The sequence below is a fragment of the Clupea harengus genome, chromosome 14, assembly GCF_900700415.2.
Source record: "Clupea harengus chromosome 14, Ch_v2.0.2, whole genome shotgun sequence".
NCBI classification, from domain to species: domain Eukaryota; kingdom Metazoa; phylum Chordata; class Actinopteri; order Clupeiformes; family Clupeidae; genus Clupea; species Clupea harengus.
Genome location: NC_045165.1, coordinates 24,159,827 through 24,176,190, shown reverse-complemented (window position 1 = coordinate 24,176,190; position 16,364 = coordinate 24,159,827). Strand labels below are relative to the sequence as shown.

The 16,364-nt window shown below is 45.7% G+C and overlaps 1 protein-coding gene across 1 annotated transcript in view; it reads left to right on the top strand.

Annotated features, from left to right (window-relative positions):
• mboat2a (membrane bound O-acyltransferase domain containing 2a) overlaps window positions 1-16,364 on the top strand; it is a 61,926-nt gene that overhangs the window by 26,023 nt on the left and 19,539 nt on the right. The window contains exons 2-3 of the mRNA XM_012823129.3: window positions 2,268-2,413; window positions 9,500-9,577. Of these exons, the coding sequence (XP_012678583.2) occupies window positions 2,268-2,413; window positions 9,500-9,577 (224 nt within the window). The remainder of the gene's footprint in view (window positions 1-2,267; window positions 2,414-9,499; window positions 9,578-16,364) is intronic.

Here is a 16,364-nt window from a genome sequence, read left to right as displayed (position 1 = left end):
ATCGAATCGTGAGGTGCCAAGAGATTCCCACCCCTAATGGGCTCTCTGGGGCGCTGGCATCTGTTCATCTGACGGGAGAGAGAGACTGCCAGACCTCCCAGGAGCACCCAGACACGCTCAGAGTACACAGAGTTCTAGGATCTGAGGCGGTCCCCAAAAGGAGCGATTTACACAACATTGAGGACCTCGACTGCTCTTGGTTTATTCGTACCCACACTTGGGTATTGTGTCAGATGCATGGAAGCAACAAGGCCCTCTGATTCCTTCATACTGTAAATCACTGAAGGCTGGGTGTCTGGTGTCTCTTTGGGGGGCTCCTGTGGGGGTCTAACTGGCTGGGAGATGGCAGGTGGGGGGGGGGGGGGGGGAGGGAGGTGGGGAAAGGGGAAATGGAGGGTGAAATGACTCTGTCTGCAGCCCTGGATGGTGTGGGAGTGTCACAGAGTGTGATGAATAGCAGAGGCACACAAAGTGCATCATCTGACCAAACTTGGCGCGCACCGTCTTTCCATGAAGTGTGAAGTAGAGACGATGCCCAGAGTGATTTTAAGGGACAGGGTATGCACTGCAGATGAAGAGTGAGTGAGTGAATGAGGGTCAGTCTTTTTGTTCTATGTTTTAGTTTTAGTTAACAGAAATAGACAGAGTTAGTTGGCACCTGTATGAATACTCAAAGAACAAAGGATTTTGTCCTAATTGACTGCTTTGTAGTGTCGTGGTGGTGACGACGCCATTCGTGATAGACTGATGAGTTACTAGAAATTTCCCTATCTTCTTATCTGCTGCTGGATCTACGTCTTTCTCTCCGCTGTCATCATCAAGCACACTGGCTACTGATTATGCCCTTCCTGATGACACAACAGGTGTGGCAAAAGCGGCTTGTCCTGTGGCTGTAACATAGCAACTGCTCATTAACCGGAGGCGGGTAGTGTTTGCTCTAAGTTGTGCACTGTTGAAACTCATGGAAGCCACACACCCAGCGTCAGACATGGCTATTATCAACGGCCTCATCACTCTCCGAAGAGTAAACACACTCTCCCTGATGTTTCTCAACTCTCGTCAGCCAGTGCCCAGCGCCCTGACAATCTGCATAATGACACAAAAGCCTCTTTGCTCCCATATCTAAGCTGCACATTAGGTAATGGAAAGGGGCATCTCCCATCCACAGAGCATCCTGGGCTTTATCTACCAGAGCATTGTTGACCACCCCCCCCCCCCCTCCCCCCTGGCTTAGTGGAAAGAGCATAGAGAGGAGGAGGAGGAGGAGGGTGGGTAGATGAATGTGACTTTTACTTTTAGATTGCCCAGATGGGGTCATTGCGGGTACCATATCAAAGGTCATCAGCGCTGTGTAGACAGTGCTGTTGTTAGTATGACGGACCTGTTGTTTTGTATGCGTTCCTTCCTCTTCACAGTGGTGGATTAGTGTACTTGGCACAGATCTGAGACCAGTTCTGAATTCATGGCTAGGTGCCTGGTAAACTCAGGGGTGTTGTTGTAGGGCATTCCTTGCGTCCCAGACATTAATAAGCTTTTCTCTTAATGTATCTGTGTAGCCATTCTTGTTATACGTTTACTCACCCAAGACAAAGACAAAGGACTTGAGGAGTTTTGTGGCAACAGTCTTTGCAAATCCAGAGAACAGAGAAAGAGGAGAGAGATGGGTGTACCGTCCGACCAGCCTTACTAAAGTCATCGCCCATCACTGCAGCTTGAGTAACACACTTATCTTGCGGGCTGGAGAAAGGTGTGTTTGCAGCTTGAGTAACACACTTATCTTGCGGGCTGGAGAAAGGTGTGTTTGCATTCTGGGCCGTGTGTACTCTCGGGGAGGCGCAAAGGAGCGGAGCAAGAGAAAATATCAGGGAGTTATCATCAATCACTGATAGCTACTCTGCTCTGTCAATGCTGTATCCCCGTGATACTGTTACAGCGTGTGTGTGTGTGTGTCTGTGTCTGTGTGTGTGTGTGTGTGTGTGTGTGTGTGTGCGTGCGTGCGCACAGATTTGTTTTGTGTGTGAGTGCCTTTGTTAAGTGCTAGGCTAAAGTAAAGAAATCGGGCACACTACCACAAGTGAATACAGGTCAAACCACTGCCTTTATCACAATAATCTCTGTATCATTATATAATAATGATTTAAGCCTTTCATACCTTCACAACCGCATTAGAACTTCTTTGCCCTCTCAAAGGGAAATGATTATTCCGGAACATTTAGCCCGTTCTGTGGCATCAGACCTAATGATCTGTCTCTCTGCTCTCCTCCCAGGTGAACTTCGTAGTGTGCCAGCTCTTCGCCCTGCTGATGGCCTTCTGGTTCCGGCTCTACCTGCACCCCAGTAAGACCAGCCCGTTCGTCCGACATGTGGTGGCCACTCTCCTGGGATTCTACCTGGCCCTCTTCTGTTTTGGCTGGTAAGTAGATCCTTCGTTGAGACACCCTGCAGGTCCATTCAGGGGGTAATTGTATATCCGACTAAACGGCTGTGCCCAACATAGACGGGCCACTGTACCTTGGCAGCCTGCCATCTACCTCATACGCACGGTCAAAGAATGTGTGAAACATTAGATGCACAATAGTATGAGTTGGTTTAACTCTCATCAGCACTCTAAAGTGAGATATCATACGAGGATATGTTCTAGATACACAGACCGTGTCTTTATGCGGCTGAAACCAGAAACTTGTGGTTGAAACGCAGTCAGCTGTGTAGCTACAGTAATGGGTGTTTCTGTAGTAAATCGAAGTTTGATAAGGTTGAGGAGCCACTCCAGTTATGGTCGTATTGCTAGTGCTGTGTCAGAGTGCAAACTAGATCATTTGGGTATGTTTCCTGTCGATTCAATTCATTGTAAAACCTATGAACTGATCATGAAGCCAGCCAGCAATAATCTGGTGATTTTATACATGAACTATGCAGTTGAACTACTATATTATACAACTATAAAAATTGTATTATGACCTCAAGCATACATAAGCCCTCATCATATAATTTGCCTCAGTATCCTAGTGTTATCTAGAAAGGGCACACTGAGTGAAGCTGTGCAGCGTTGCACCCAGGGCTCGAAATTGGCACCCGCCAAGCGCCAATGGCGTGTAGATTTTTGGGCTGGCGACTAAATTGTGTCCGATGCCCCGCCACTTGGCGAGTGACATTGCGGAATACAGCGCCCGACTACCGCTCCCGTCATGGTTAATATTTTGATTCGCGCTTGCAACGTTAACACGAACAGTGGGAGAGAGTTCTAAGAATTTCTATACAACTATAACAATTTGCCCGCGAATACAAAGTTTTAATATTTTGCCCGCGAATACAAAGTTTGTAAAGTTCTAATATTTTGAGCGCGAATCAAAAGTTGAAACAGACTAACTTACTTTACCACACGCAAAGGTAAACGTCAGTGGGCTTTAACCGGTCAGCTGTCAGCTAGAATCCAGAAGTTTGTTGTCTCTGAATGATGTTAGCAGCAGCTAAGCAGCTAGCTATCCTAGCCTGTCACCCTACTGGATCCATCATTAGATAAGTTTTATACTTCCTTGTCAGGCTGACAAGAAAATCAACTATCGATAATATGATTTCGAGCTTGTCTCCACTATTGTTGTGCAATGATATCCCCTGTCCTCCCGTCTCCCGATAAATTAAGCTAACTAATTTTTGCGTGCTAGCTATCGCTAGCTAGCACGGGGAGTTGCCATTGACTAGCGAGCTACAAACGTCAGCCAACAATGCAAAATCAAATGATATGGCAGAAACAACGTCAATACCAGGCTGTTTAGTTACATTACAGGGAAACCAGCCATCAAGTACATGGAATTGAGTTGTATTATTGTCAACACAAGTTTTTTGTTTTATTTTTCGTTTCAGGCTCTGGGCTCTGTAAAGCGCCTTGAGACAATTGTACTGTTCTGGGGCTATATAAATAAAATTGAATTGAATTTATAAATTATTTAAAAAAGTAAAATTAGTTGATTTTGTTTAATCCATTCTGAGAGTGATTAACAATGATATTGAAATCATAGGTAAAGGTTGTTTAAGTCAAACAATGTCAGAGTAGGTCTGAAATGCCAGGTTTAATTTTGGCCGGTAAAAAATATGATTGGCTGGTAATTTTTTTCATCTACCAGCCATTTTGGCTGGTAAGCCAAAAAGTTAATTTCGAGCCCTGGTTGCACCCCATAGATGCAATGCCCAACACACATAGCACAGGAAATTCAGGCAAGCTCCCCCAAGGCTGTTGGTCATTGCATTGATGGGCTGGCACAGTCCACAGTGACCCACATTCTCTCATCTCTTCTCCCCTTGCTTGTCTTTTGAGAGAGAGAAAGAGAGCCAGAGAGAGAGAGAGAACACACCCTGGAGTGGAGGAGGTGTGCAGCTTAGGGATGATGGACGCTGATTGCCACCATCCAGACTGTCTGAACTCCTGTGGCTGCAGCACACCTGGCAAGCACATCCATCACGCCAGTGACACACACCTCCCCACACATCTATTCCACCAACAGAATTCCCATCTCGTGTGTTTTGTGTATCTCTGCCCTACTTTTTGCGGCTGAGGTTGTTACCTTTTCCAGTAGTGATTTATTAGTGAGATATTATCTTATATATGAAATATGTACATGTGATAATTTGCTAGTGTAAGTAAACATCTTGAAGTTTGATCTTCAACTGAATCTAAAGCATAATGGCTTGGTGTGTGCAAATGGATTGTGGCTCGCTTTGAATTCCCCAAAGCACAGAGAAGTGCCCTTGAATAGAAGTGTGGGCAGTAGTGGCAGAACAAGTTGCTTCCTGATGATATCCCAGTCCCCATTCAGACTCTCCAGGGCGCCAGGTATCGCCGCCTGTGCCGTCTGTGCCGTCTGCCTTTTAATAAGGGCCCATTCTGCCATGACTCGGCACGGAGATCCCCGGGGTGGCGGTCAGCTGACGGGCTGGCACTAGCCGAGCCGTGTGCTCGGGAGTAGCCTGGCGATGGGGAAACAAGGAGTGACCTTGTTTCAGCTCCCAAAATGAGTGCAGGTTGGCAAGGCGTAGTTAACCCTGGATTCTCGTCATGGAGATGCACCGGTTTAGAGTGTTTTTGGCTACTCATGGTGAGGTGGCCCTAATAAGCAAGATGGCCGGAAAGGCCTGAGGGGAAGGGGTGCTCTTTAGCTTCGTCACAAGACTTGCTCAAGTTGGTCACAAGCACATGGATCTCACGGGTGTGAGGTCAGTGAGTCTGGAGGATGAAGTGGTGCTCATGTCGTGGTGAATCAGCAGTTAGGCCACACAGTGGGGGCGTAGATTTTGATGTCTCGTATTGAGGAACAGTTCTGGAGACAGTTCTGTTATTCTTACTTGGTTGTCACGTACTGATTTTGTTGGTGGCTATCTTGTTGAGGTGGACATTCTTTGGAGCCACTGGTCCCATTGTGGGATGAGTGTGGGTCCCCCCCCCCCCCCCCCCTTTCCATTAGCTTGGCGAACACGGCCCATGTCCATTTGAGACCCAGGACAAAAGGGCTGTGGTTTGAATGAGTGCATGATGCACGGTCAATTAAACCACAGCGCTACGGAGGCACAGTATGGGCAGAGGGGATTAAAACTGCCTGGGTCTGATGGATATGAAACCCCAGCGTGGCATCACTCATGCCACACACACACACACACACACACACACACACACACACACACCAGCCCTCCCTCTAAGAAGGGGATCACTTTATAGAGGAATCAACAGTCCAAATGATGGGGTATTTTTAGGATGCGTGTGTCTCAGCCTCTCTGCTGCTTGCTGTCTCCTCTGGGTGTTAAGCCTTTGACGTGCAAGGAAAGGTCTAGCAGTGGAACATCCTGTTATGCTTCCCTTTCCTCTGTTCTCCTTTCTGTCTCTGGTCACCTGTCTGTTGTTTTCTTTGGGCAAAGACAGAACCACGTGGGATTCTTCCCTCCCCTTATTAGGATGGATTCTTAAACTACGGAAAGCACCGCATCCTGCATCATCCTGCACGTTTTTCTCTTTAACAGCAATGAACCTCCTGGAGAAGTCTTCTGTTGGACTTAAGTGTGTAAAGACGTAACTTCCTAGACCAATGAGGGAATAGGCGTCTGGAAGGTTTGAGTGGGTGTGTCTTTCTCCTCGCTTTGCTGAAAACGTAACAGTGATTAAAACACCTTTCTTAATTCAAACGTATATGATCTGACTCCATTTTCTTTGTCTGACTCCACTCTCTTAGGAACACAGCCATAGGTCCTAGCTTTTTAATGTATATAAGTACCGGGTTTTATTTTAAATGCGATTGGGAAGACGAGCGCGTGAATGTGACTGAATGTGGCTTTAGCGGAGGTGTGTGGGTCAATCGTTGAAAAGGGGGGCGTGGCCGGAGCAGAGTTCAGCGCAGACGTGACATTTTCTCAGTGGTTTTGTTCTTTAATTAATGTTTGTTCATCGTTGCAATCGTTGTTGTGTTTATTCGAAAGAAATATAGCCTTGCAGCCCAAAATATAAGGGAATTTTGGCGATTTGTATGCACAAAATGATGTTTACGTCTGAAAGTTACAATTCCGTTTCAAAGGGTTCATTCCGCGAATTCCGTCCGTTTTCCGTTATCGCGGAAAATCATTGGCCCTACAGGCAGAAACTATTCTGGATCTAACTCAGATGTCTTACAGCTCCGTTACGGGACCTTGCAGCTTGTTAGTTCGACTTGGTTCAGGGACCGGTGCCCGGCTGTGGTACGATCCCGTATAACCATTCGATCCAGTGCAGAGGCTGGTCGGCAAACCACCGCTATATAATACCATTAACAGTTCACTGTAGTGTGTCTAGTCCAGTTGAGGATAGCCAGTTCCCTCAAAGTATTACGCTTGTGGCAACTTTGGGCTTGAAACTACCTCTAGCCCGGCATTTGTGGAAACACTGGAACCTGAAGAAACTTTTCTAGTTAAGAATTTCGGAAGAGGCACAGTGGGTCAGAATCACCAATTTATTGCGACAGGTACAAGTGCCCTACTACAGTCTACAAATTCAACAAGTCTAAAGTGAAGAATATGTTTTTAAAACACCACATGAAACATAAAACACTTAGAGAACATGAACATACCTGGCTGCTTCGAAGTGACTACACACACGGATGTGAGGGAGATCTGAAGACGGAATGCTCCAAGTTCTTTGACTGTCTTACCCTTAAGTATCCATTTTAGTCCTGCATCTGGCCTAATAATTACCCCCATAGATAAGAGGTTTCTCAAGATGAGAATCACACATTAACAACTAAATGGAGGGAGTTCTCACCCAAAATTGGGGTGAGCCCCCTCCAAAGAGAGATACCTTTGCACTCTCACAGAGACCAGAATTATCAGGTCTCTGATATCTATGTTTTAATTAATATATACAGCTGTAGAACTGAGACCATTTTCCTACACAAACTGAGACCATTAAAATGAACCCAAACATGACAAAGAAATCATCTTACAATGCGATATTTCACTTTAGCACTCTTACACTCATTTCTCTGCCCCTAGTTTCACCCTGGCCTGGAAAAGCACAGAGAGAAAACCAGACACATAGGTTTGAGATAAGAGTCTCAGCAGGGGATGGGAAAATCAACAATTGGGACCGTGCATCTCTGGAATGTTTGTTGGGGCCACCATAAACCAACACCCAGGCCCCACCAAATAAAAAGTTACTAGAGGAAGAATGCCATCTGTGATTTTCCACTGCAAAGATCCATTTCTGCCTTACAAGTGCCAGCGTCTATAAAGCAGTAGTATTGATATTGGTCTAAAGCAAAATAACCACCTAAAGGGCAACCACCTTGCAAACACCAGCAACACCACAGTTAGAACTGATACAAGCTTGCCAGCATGCTAAGTTGTGTCTTCTGGCGATATAGTTGACGTGTTTTTAACTTTTTTGTTATATTTTTCCGGGGTTTCCGACCCTGACCAACGAACTACATCGTGTATAGCCTGGGCGACTAGCGGGTATGTCCTTCACATGACCATACACCAACGAAATGAATTTGAACATGTTACCAAAACTGGTTGCTTGTAAAAAAAAAAAAAAAAAAAGTGTTCAATTCCTGCATTTAAGCTCCTCTACGGACCAACTGTAGCGAAGGGAGAGTGTAGTCACCCCACCCGGACTTGAACCCGGGTATACAGGGTGCCACACATGCACTCTGACCGCAACGCCAAAGAGGCAGGCTCGTTGGTATGGCAGTCAGAGCACATACTCATGTGTAGTGACGGCACATCGTCACACTGCCCTCACCTTCGGGAAGCACACCATCGCGCTTCATGCACACAGGCATTCCTTGCGCTTCACGCACACAGGCATTCCTTGCGCATCCACCAACTGTACTTCTCCCATCCAGAGCGCCCCACACACAAGTGCTTCACCCATCTATGGGATCCCTCACACAGGGGTCAACCTACCTGGGGGTCCCTCATACAGTTTTACGGGCACGCCTCCGATGACCTCACAGCGAGCCATCCCACTTTTGACACCATTTGTAGCGAAGGGAGAGCGTAGTCACCCCACCCGGACTCGAACCCGGGTCTACAGGGTGCCAAACATGCACTCTTGACCGCAACGCCAAAGAGCCAGGCTCGTTGGTATGGCAGTCAGAGCACATACTCATGTGTAGTGACGTCACATTGTCACACAAACCTATTAATTTCTCTGTAGGTGACCTTGAGATGGATACAAGTGATATCATTCAACTCCAACCGCAGGCTGCCCTCATGCACACTCAGTTTCCAGACCTCAGGATGAATGAGATGGCATAGAACCTTTAGAACGTCGCCCAGTGGTGGCAGTGGTGGCAGTGGGGTCCCATTGTTTGGTGAAGAGTCCCTTGTTTTGTCATCTTTCAAACTCTGTCTTGTCCTGCCGCTCTACTTGCTGCTGGCGTCACAGTGTTGCCCTTCAGCCCTCTGCCGTCTGTTGTACTATCAGTGGCTTTTAAAGGTCAGCTCCTGTTTGTTGTGCGTGGTCTCTGGTCGAGAGGTGAGGAGACGACTTGGAGCCACAGGAGCTGTGGACCGGTCAGAGATAAAGTGGATGTGAAACCAGCGGGAACCCAACGTGGACGTAGGCGGCGTTTCCTGTCAGGCTTTATGACTTTATGGCTTTATGGACGGTTATTATGTAACGATGTGATGAGGTAATTTGAACAGAGCCTGGTCTATGCTCATTCTCCTGGGTATAGAAAGATAAGAATGGTGCTGATTAAGGGTGTGGTAGGATAGCCTGTGGCATTATTGTGGATCTTTGGTGGGGTACTCCTTTAGTGTGAGGAAATGGCAGGATCAGTTATCATGTGATGATACAGCTCATATTGAGTTCAAAGTGTGACCATTTTAAGACGTCTTAAATGTGACGATTCAGTTCAGATTGAATGTAGATCATGGCCATTTTACGATGTCAGACAGTCATTGCGATCTATCATACACTAGGGTAACGTACCAGGCATTACTATTTTTTTTTTGCTCACTTTTGTTTTTGCTTTCGCAGGTATGCCTTACACTTCCTGGTCCAGAGTGGCGTCACGTATGGCATCATGATCTTCGCTGGACTGGAGCACATGCACAAGTGAGTATCCTTCTCAGTGTGGGGTTTCCTGTAGTTCGAATGGGACTCCTAGGTCTAATGGCATCACAGGGTAATGGTGCATGAAATCACTAGTCCACAAAACAAGCTGGTTCCATCTATGAGCTATCAACTTTTTAAATTGGATTGCTTGGCAGATAAGTGACTAGTCAAGTGGCTTGACCCTTAATGATCGTTATTCTGATTGTTAATGTGTGTAGGTATTCTGTTACATTACTGTTTTAGAGATCCTGGACACAAACAGACTAGCATTGTTTAGCAGATGAGTTTCGAATGCATCGATCCTTGCCAGTTTATGACTTCCATTGGGCGAAAGTGTTTGCTCATTGCCTTGTTACAAAGGCAAGTGTGGTTTGCTCATTGCCTTGAAACAAAGGTAACTGTGGTTTGCTCATTGCCTTGATACAAAGTAACTGTGGTTTGCTCATTGCCTTGATACCAAGTAACTGTGATTTGCTCATTGCCTTGTTGAAGTGTTTTTGCTCCTTGCCTCTCCTCACCAATGAAGCAGTGCAGTGCAGTGTGCTCATGACTGCTGCATGGCTGCTGCAGTTGGATGTCAGTGATGATTACTCTCCATGTTGCTGGTCTGCAGCCAGTGTCAACTGCACAGCAGCAGTCCACACACACACACACACACACACACACACACCCCTGAGATACGCTGTCTGCATGTTTGCCCTGTGTATATTTGAATTGTCCCTGGCGAGGAATTCTCTGGAAAGAACTCTGCTTACCCATAAGCATGAAACACTGAGCAGAGCAGAGACCATGGTGCCACTCACATCCAAATACCCCTTTGAAATTGGCCTGGGTGGCTGGGTGTCCTCTCTGTGTGTATCCCAGAGAAGTGTTGATTCTGATGAGAGGTAGATGTGAAGGGTGTTTTGACTGGTGGAGGATCCATCGCTGAGCTTTGCTGGAATTGAATGGAGATGTGAAAACACTCATCCAAATCCATTATGGCTTCTGTTCAGGGGACTAGTGTCATTTAGAATTAAGACAAGTCTATGACAAGGTGTGTCTCAATTTAACACGGCTGTTTATTTAATAATACAATAAACAATTAAATTATGATATCTAAAACATATAGCATGATTTTTAACACTTGAATTCCAGTAGTTTTTGTTTTGTTTTCATTGGAGTTGCCATGTCCCAATGTTGGTTGGTAGGAGAAATGACACATTTATTTAGCTGAACCAATTTTATTACCAGTTGCTTTGCGTATACAGGGTCAAATCTCATTGAGGTTTAACTTCTCATGCTGATATTGAACTGTCCCTGAAAGTGTGTGGTCCCGGCCTAAGTCTACATTTGGTAAAAGGGGGTTCAAACTGTCAGTGTCACAGGATTGCAATGCAGTGTCAAGTTGTGGGGCATCGGCCATTAACATAACCTTTAACATAACTGCACAATGATCACGACAAAACTGAAGCTGTGAAACGGTTTGAACTTTAACTGCACCTTTACTCTGAGTGAGCAGAGACATTTCATACCCTCTCTCAGCGAGACCTTTGAGCAGGGTAACTCCAAAGTCTTTACCCATAGTGTGTGTGTGGGTGGTACACTCTTAACAGACTTTTGTGGTTATTCAACACACATCACACACAGAGTGGGTATGGAGATTTTGTTTGTTTGTTTTTGGGGGGGGGGGGCATTTTGGGCCAGCAGCTGCTCACTTCAGCTCCATCTGTGGTGACACTAGGAAGAAAAGCCCCCTGTTGAATAAGGCCCAGGCGTGCTCAATGAAACAGGCTCGAATGCTATGCTAATGACGCGACACAGGTGCTCTGCAGGCGTTCATGTCGTCAGCTTCTCTGTGAATGTCAGGCGTCAAGACGACGATAGAAAAGGGAATGCTCTGCAGCATAAAGTCATTTCAAGATTTTCTTTTGGATCATCACCACGTTATCATACTCATAACTCATAACCACTCACTCGTGATGAAAATATAATACAATTTAAAACATGCTAATTATCCTACTGTATGTCACAAGAATTTTTTTTTTCATTTCTTGATCCACCCCTGCTGGGTGTAACACAGCCAGTCCATAGGGATGAAGAGGTTGTAGACACGCCCATTCCATGTCAATTTCAGATGGGAAAGAGGACAGAAGAAGTGTGTGTGTGTGTGTGTGTGTGTGTGTGTGTGTGTGTGTGTGTGTGTGTGAGAGAGAAGAACAACGTGACTCTTCGGCTCTCGGAGGTAGTCACACTCCTCTAATAGACCGGAGAGCAAAGCTCAGCACCCAGGAGGAATAAGATTGCATTAAAAGTGTGTGTGTGTGTGTGTGTGTGTGTGTGTGTGTGTGTGTGTGTGTGTGTGTGTGTGTGTGTGTGTGTGTGTGTGTGTGTGTGTGTGTGTGTGTGTGTGTGTGTGTGTGTGTGTGTGTCCAAAACAGAATAGAGAAAAGAGGGTCAGCAGGGTCCTTTCTTATTAGCTAGTCTGACCTGGCAGCTACCCAGAGAGCCACTCTCACTCTGATTAAAGGCACCAAGCATGTTTTGAAGTGTCGCTATTGTGGTGTGAGGTGGGGAGAAAAGAAAAGAAAAGCGTTTTGAAAAGCTTCCTGAGTGACCCCACCCTCCTGAGGTATACAGGCAGAGAGCGAGCAGGACTGGGGGAGGGCGCTCATGATTAGCTGCCTGGTTTTGCCTCCAAAAGCAGCTAAGGAGTTAATACTGTTTTTAGGGGGGAAGTCTGGGCCCCATTCCAGCTGGCTGAAAGCTGGGGCCTCTCCACCTCTTCTGCACACACACACACACACACACACACACACACACACACACACACACACACACACACACACACACACACACACACACACACACACACACACACACACACCTCCCCGCCATCCCTCTCTCCCCTTCCCTCCTCCTCCCCCTCTCCTACTCATTCATCTGTCTCGCTGGCTCGGCCCAGCCACCCCTCGTGGCTACAATGGAGATTCCTTGACTTGTATTACGGTACCTACGGCTGATTATCAAGTTGAAGAGTCACAGAGGCTCAGCAAGACAAAGCAGCCCTCCATAGAAATGAAATGGAGCGTGACAAATACCATAAAAATATTTGACCCGCTTTCGAGGCGAACCTTTCCATTTTTAATGTCTGTAAGATTTAGCTGGGTCCGCCCTATTGGGGCAACAGTTCTGCAAATAACAAAAGCATGCAGCTGCAACAAAGGGCTTACTGTAAAAAAAAGGAACTAACTTGCTTGCCTTCTGTCTTATCTTTCTCTGTTTTACTCCTTCGCTTGCTCAGACTCCCCCCCCCCCCCTCAGTACATTGTTTAGTAATTTCAGCCTGGCCCACCAAAGTAATAAACCAGCAGTGCGTGTAACTGCATACTCTGTCTTTTATGACTGAGTGGGGGGGGATATTTTTATATAATGCCATTTCTTCCTGGAACCCCAGGCACTTGTTGAACATGTGCGATGAGATCTGGCAGAACATTCTGGATGTAGGACTCTGCCCTTGTTCTGTGAGCAGACTGCATAGCTCCACCTGCTGGTGGATGCTAATCTCACAACTGTGGCTTGTATTACTTTTGTTTGGATATGTGGTTGGACTGGAAGACAGTCGCAACAAGTGCACGTGATGATTTAATACGTTACATTGCAATTTTTCACTCTCGCAGTCGCAGTACCGCTGCAGGGTTGAATCGGGTTATTGATTGTCCCACCTCGTGTCACCCTGTAATCTAGGCTCCCCTTTCACGACTGCACTGATTTCAATTACCGTGCTTAATCAAGTATGACGACGAGCCGACGAGCACTTGTGCAAGAGCTAATGACTTTGCTAATTAGTGGATGTGAACAGCACAAGTAAAGGAACAATGTTGCTGATGGAAATGTGAAGAAGAGGGGAAGAGACTGAGAAAAGGGAGGGGAAGAGATGAGAGGAGAAGTTCTCTTGTGAGAGATCTTTTAATCGGATTTTTGAAATGAAACCAGAAAAGAAACATGTCTGTTGGAGTTTCTGCACGCAGGTGGGTATTTGCTACTGCAGGTGGCATCTCTCCGTAGAGTGTTACAAGGCCGTATTTAAACAACACGCACAGAAGCACTGGAGTCAAAGCTCAACTCTTTTGGAATGCTGAACAGGTGGCTCTGTCTCTTTGCCAATTCATCTCTGAAAGAGCAGATCTACAGCGGCCATTTGTCTTTCTCTCCTCCGCTGATAATGTTGCTGAAGACGCCTCACTGGGAGCTCTGGGTCTTTTGACTGTTTTCTGACAGAAGCATTTCTCTCATGTCTGTTTGTTAGTAGCTTCTTTAGTGTTGGTTTTAACAGACCCTATTTGATTGGTTGATCTTCCCAGAAAATACCACTCAGCCATCTTGCTATCTTTCAAAATAACATCAAGGAGAATTCCAATCTCTTTTGAAAAACTAGTAAGTAGATGTACTACAGTCATGGAAGTACTGTCTGACCATTACAGATGTCATTATGTTCCAGTTATTTGTTCAATAAAGACTATATATAAATTATAAACAAGCACTACTCGCTCCTAATCATGAAAACCTACTCCTTGGTTTGCTTAGGTGGAGAAGGATTTTGTTCAGAAAAGTTTGAGTAACTTAACTGAAATACCAGCAATAAGGCAAATCCAACTCTGTTGGATGACTGTTATCGCAGGTGTCTCATCCTGGAAACTGCCACACTTGTCCCAAAGGCACCCGGAGAAGACACCCTGGTGTGCAGATTCTTGCGTTGTTGCTCCATTTGTAACAAGGAAGAATCAAAGAGGCTCTGTCGCTAACAAGCTAAGATCATATAGTATTCTGTTTGACATGAGACCGGGAGCTGAGTAGGATTCGAAACGGGCCACACACACACCTTCTGCGGTAGTGCAGCATGCTTAGCCTTTTACCACTCAGAACCTCTTTGGCTGGGGGGCAGCGGGGGGGGGGGGGGGGTTGTAAATAAGCTTAATTGTTTTCTGTAGTGTTCATCTTAAGGCTCCTAGTATAAGCACAGTCCATTGATTTTTAGCATTGATTTATTTTTCTTTGCCAGGACGGACCACACCGCGCCCCATATTGCAGAAGTTGTGTGTTAACGTTTGTGTGTGTGTGTGTGTGTCCGTGTGTGTCCACAACGGCTATCAACACCTGTATACCTGACCATCCTCTTCATCTGGACATGCCTGGACACCTCCCTTGTACACTCCTGTTCTTCCCTGTCCCACACAGTTAAGGCCAAGCCCGTTCCCAGTCTGAAGAGTGCAGGACCTGATGGCAGCACTAGTAACACATCTATAAGGCAGCGGTGGCAGCTCATTTTGAAGCGAAGTGTACTGATTATTGGAACATTTATAGGGATTTTCAATTGCTGAAAGGAAAAAAAAGGCCGGAAAGGCCTGGTTTTAGGGTAAGAGGTTGCACCACAATTACCTGCCAAAGGCTGCCATGTCCCACTGAGGTGTGTGTGTGTGTGTGTGTGTGTGTGTGTGTGTGTGTGTGTGTGTGTGTGTGTGTGTGTGTGTGTGTGTGTGTGTGTGTGTGTGTGTGTGTGTGTGTGTGTGTGTGTGTGTGTGTGTGTGTGTGTGTGGTTCTCTTGGAATGGAAACATTTAAATTTGGCCGAGCTCTGCTCCAGAGTCTCTGTTGGGCATGGTGTCAGCTAGACAATGGCAACTTTGCATTCAAGCAGTCAGGATATGAGTGATTTTAGGACTAGCTGTAAATGTTACTTTTGTTTTACGGTTTTACAAAATGATTCTCATGGAACAATCATGTCTCTCATACTATAATCAAATGTTTTCATGCATGTTGCCTTTTGATGAACCATAGGCTTGCTTCTTTCCATGAGCTCCATGAGACGTCTGTAATGTATGTTATGGAAGACATTTTTTTCTCTCTTTCTCTCTCTCTCTTTCTCTTTCTCTGTGTAGGTGTGTGTGTGTGTGTGTCTGAGACAGGGAAAATATTTGATCAGCCATGCAAACACACATGCCCTGTATATGGTTGGGAGATGCGATGGTGGCAGAATGACAAATAGGTCACACCTGTGTGCATATGTTTGTTTTGTGTCTTGTCTATAAATATTTTCATCATTCATTAAAACTATTTCATCAGATAGCCCAGAAATCCACTTTCAGCCTTATAATTGGGAGTTTGTGGTTTGGATTGCGTTGGTCTAGAAATGACAGCTGTTGGTGTATGATGAAAGTACACCAGAACTAATGTTCTTTTGGAACTGTGCATCGCCTGATTAATTGTATGGTGCGCTTTGAAGAATCAGTTGTATTTTTCAATCACATTCTTTTCATCCAAGTTGAAAAGATATACCAACAGACCCAAGTAACAATAGTAAGAAACCGCGGTAATGATGAAAATGAACAGAAGCCAATGTTCCTAGATCTAGAATAGGCCAGTGTTCATAGATGGTAAGGTCAGAATGACTAGAACTTTTTCTCTGTAATAACTCTGAGACAGTGGTCATTGCCTCATTGCTGACGTGTTATGGCCTGCATTGCGCAGTACTGCATCCCTGAAAGAACAATGGTTGCATATTTGATAATGGATTTTCCTAATATAGTGTATGATATATGAAGTCCCAAGGTTCCTCTGCAAAGTGCTTGGTCATCCAGTCCCTGTACTGTTAGAAGCATGATTGGGGATATTTTAGGAAACACAAACACTACAATTTCAGATCCCCCTTTCAAATAGTCTGCCTGTTCCTGCCATTCAACTCTGGACTAGCCAGGAGAGAACGGTCACCATGGCCGAACTCTATGCACCCTTGATGACCTCAGTGAGCC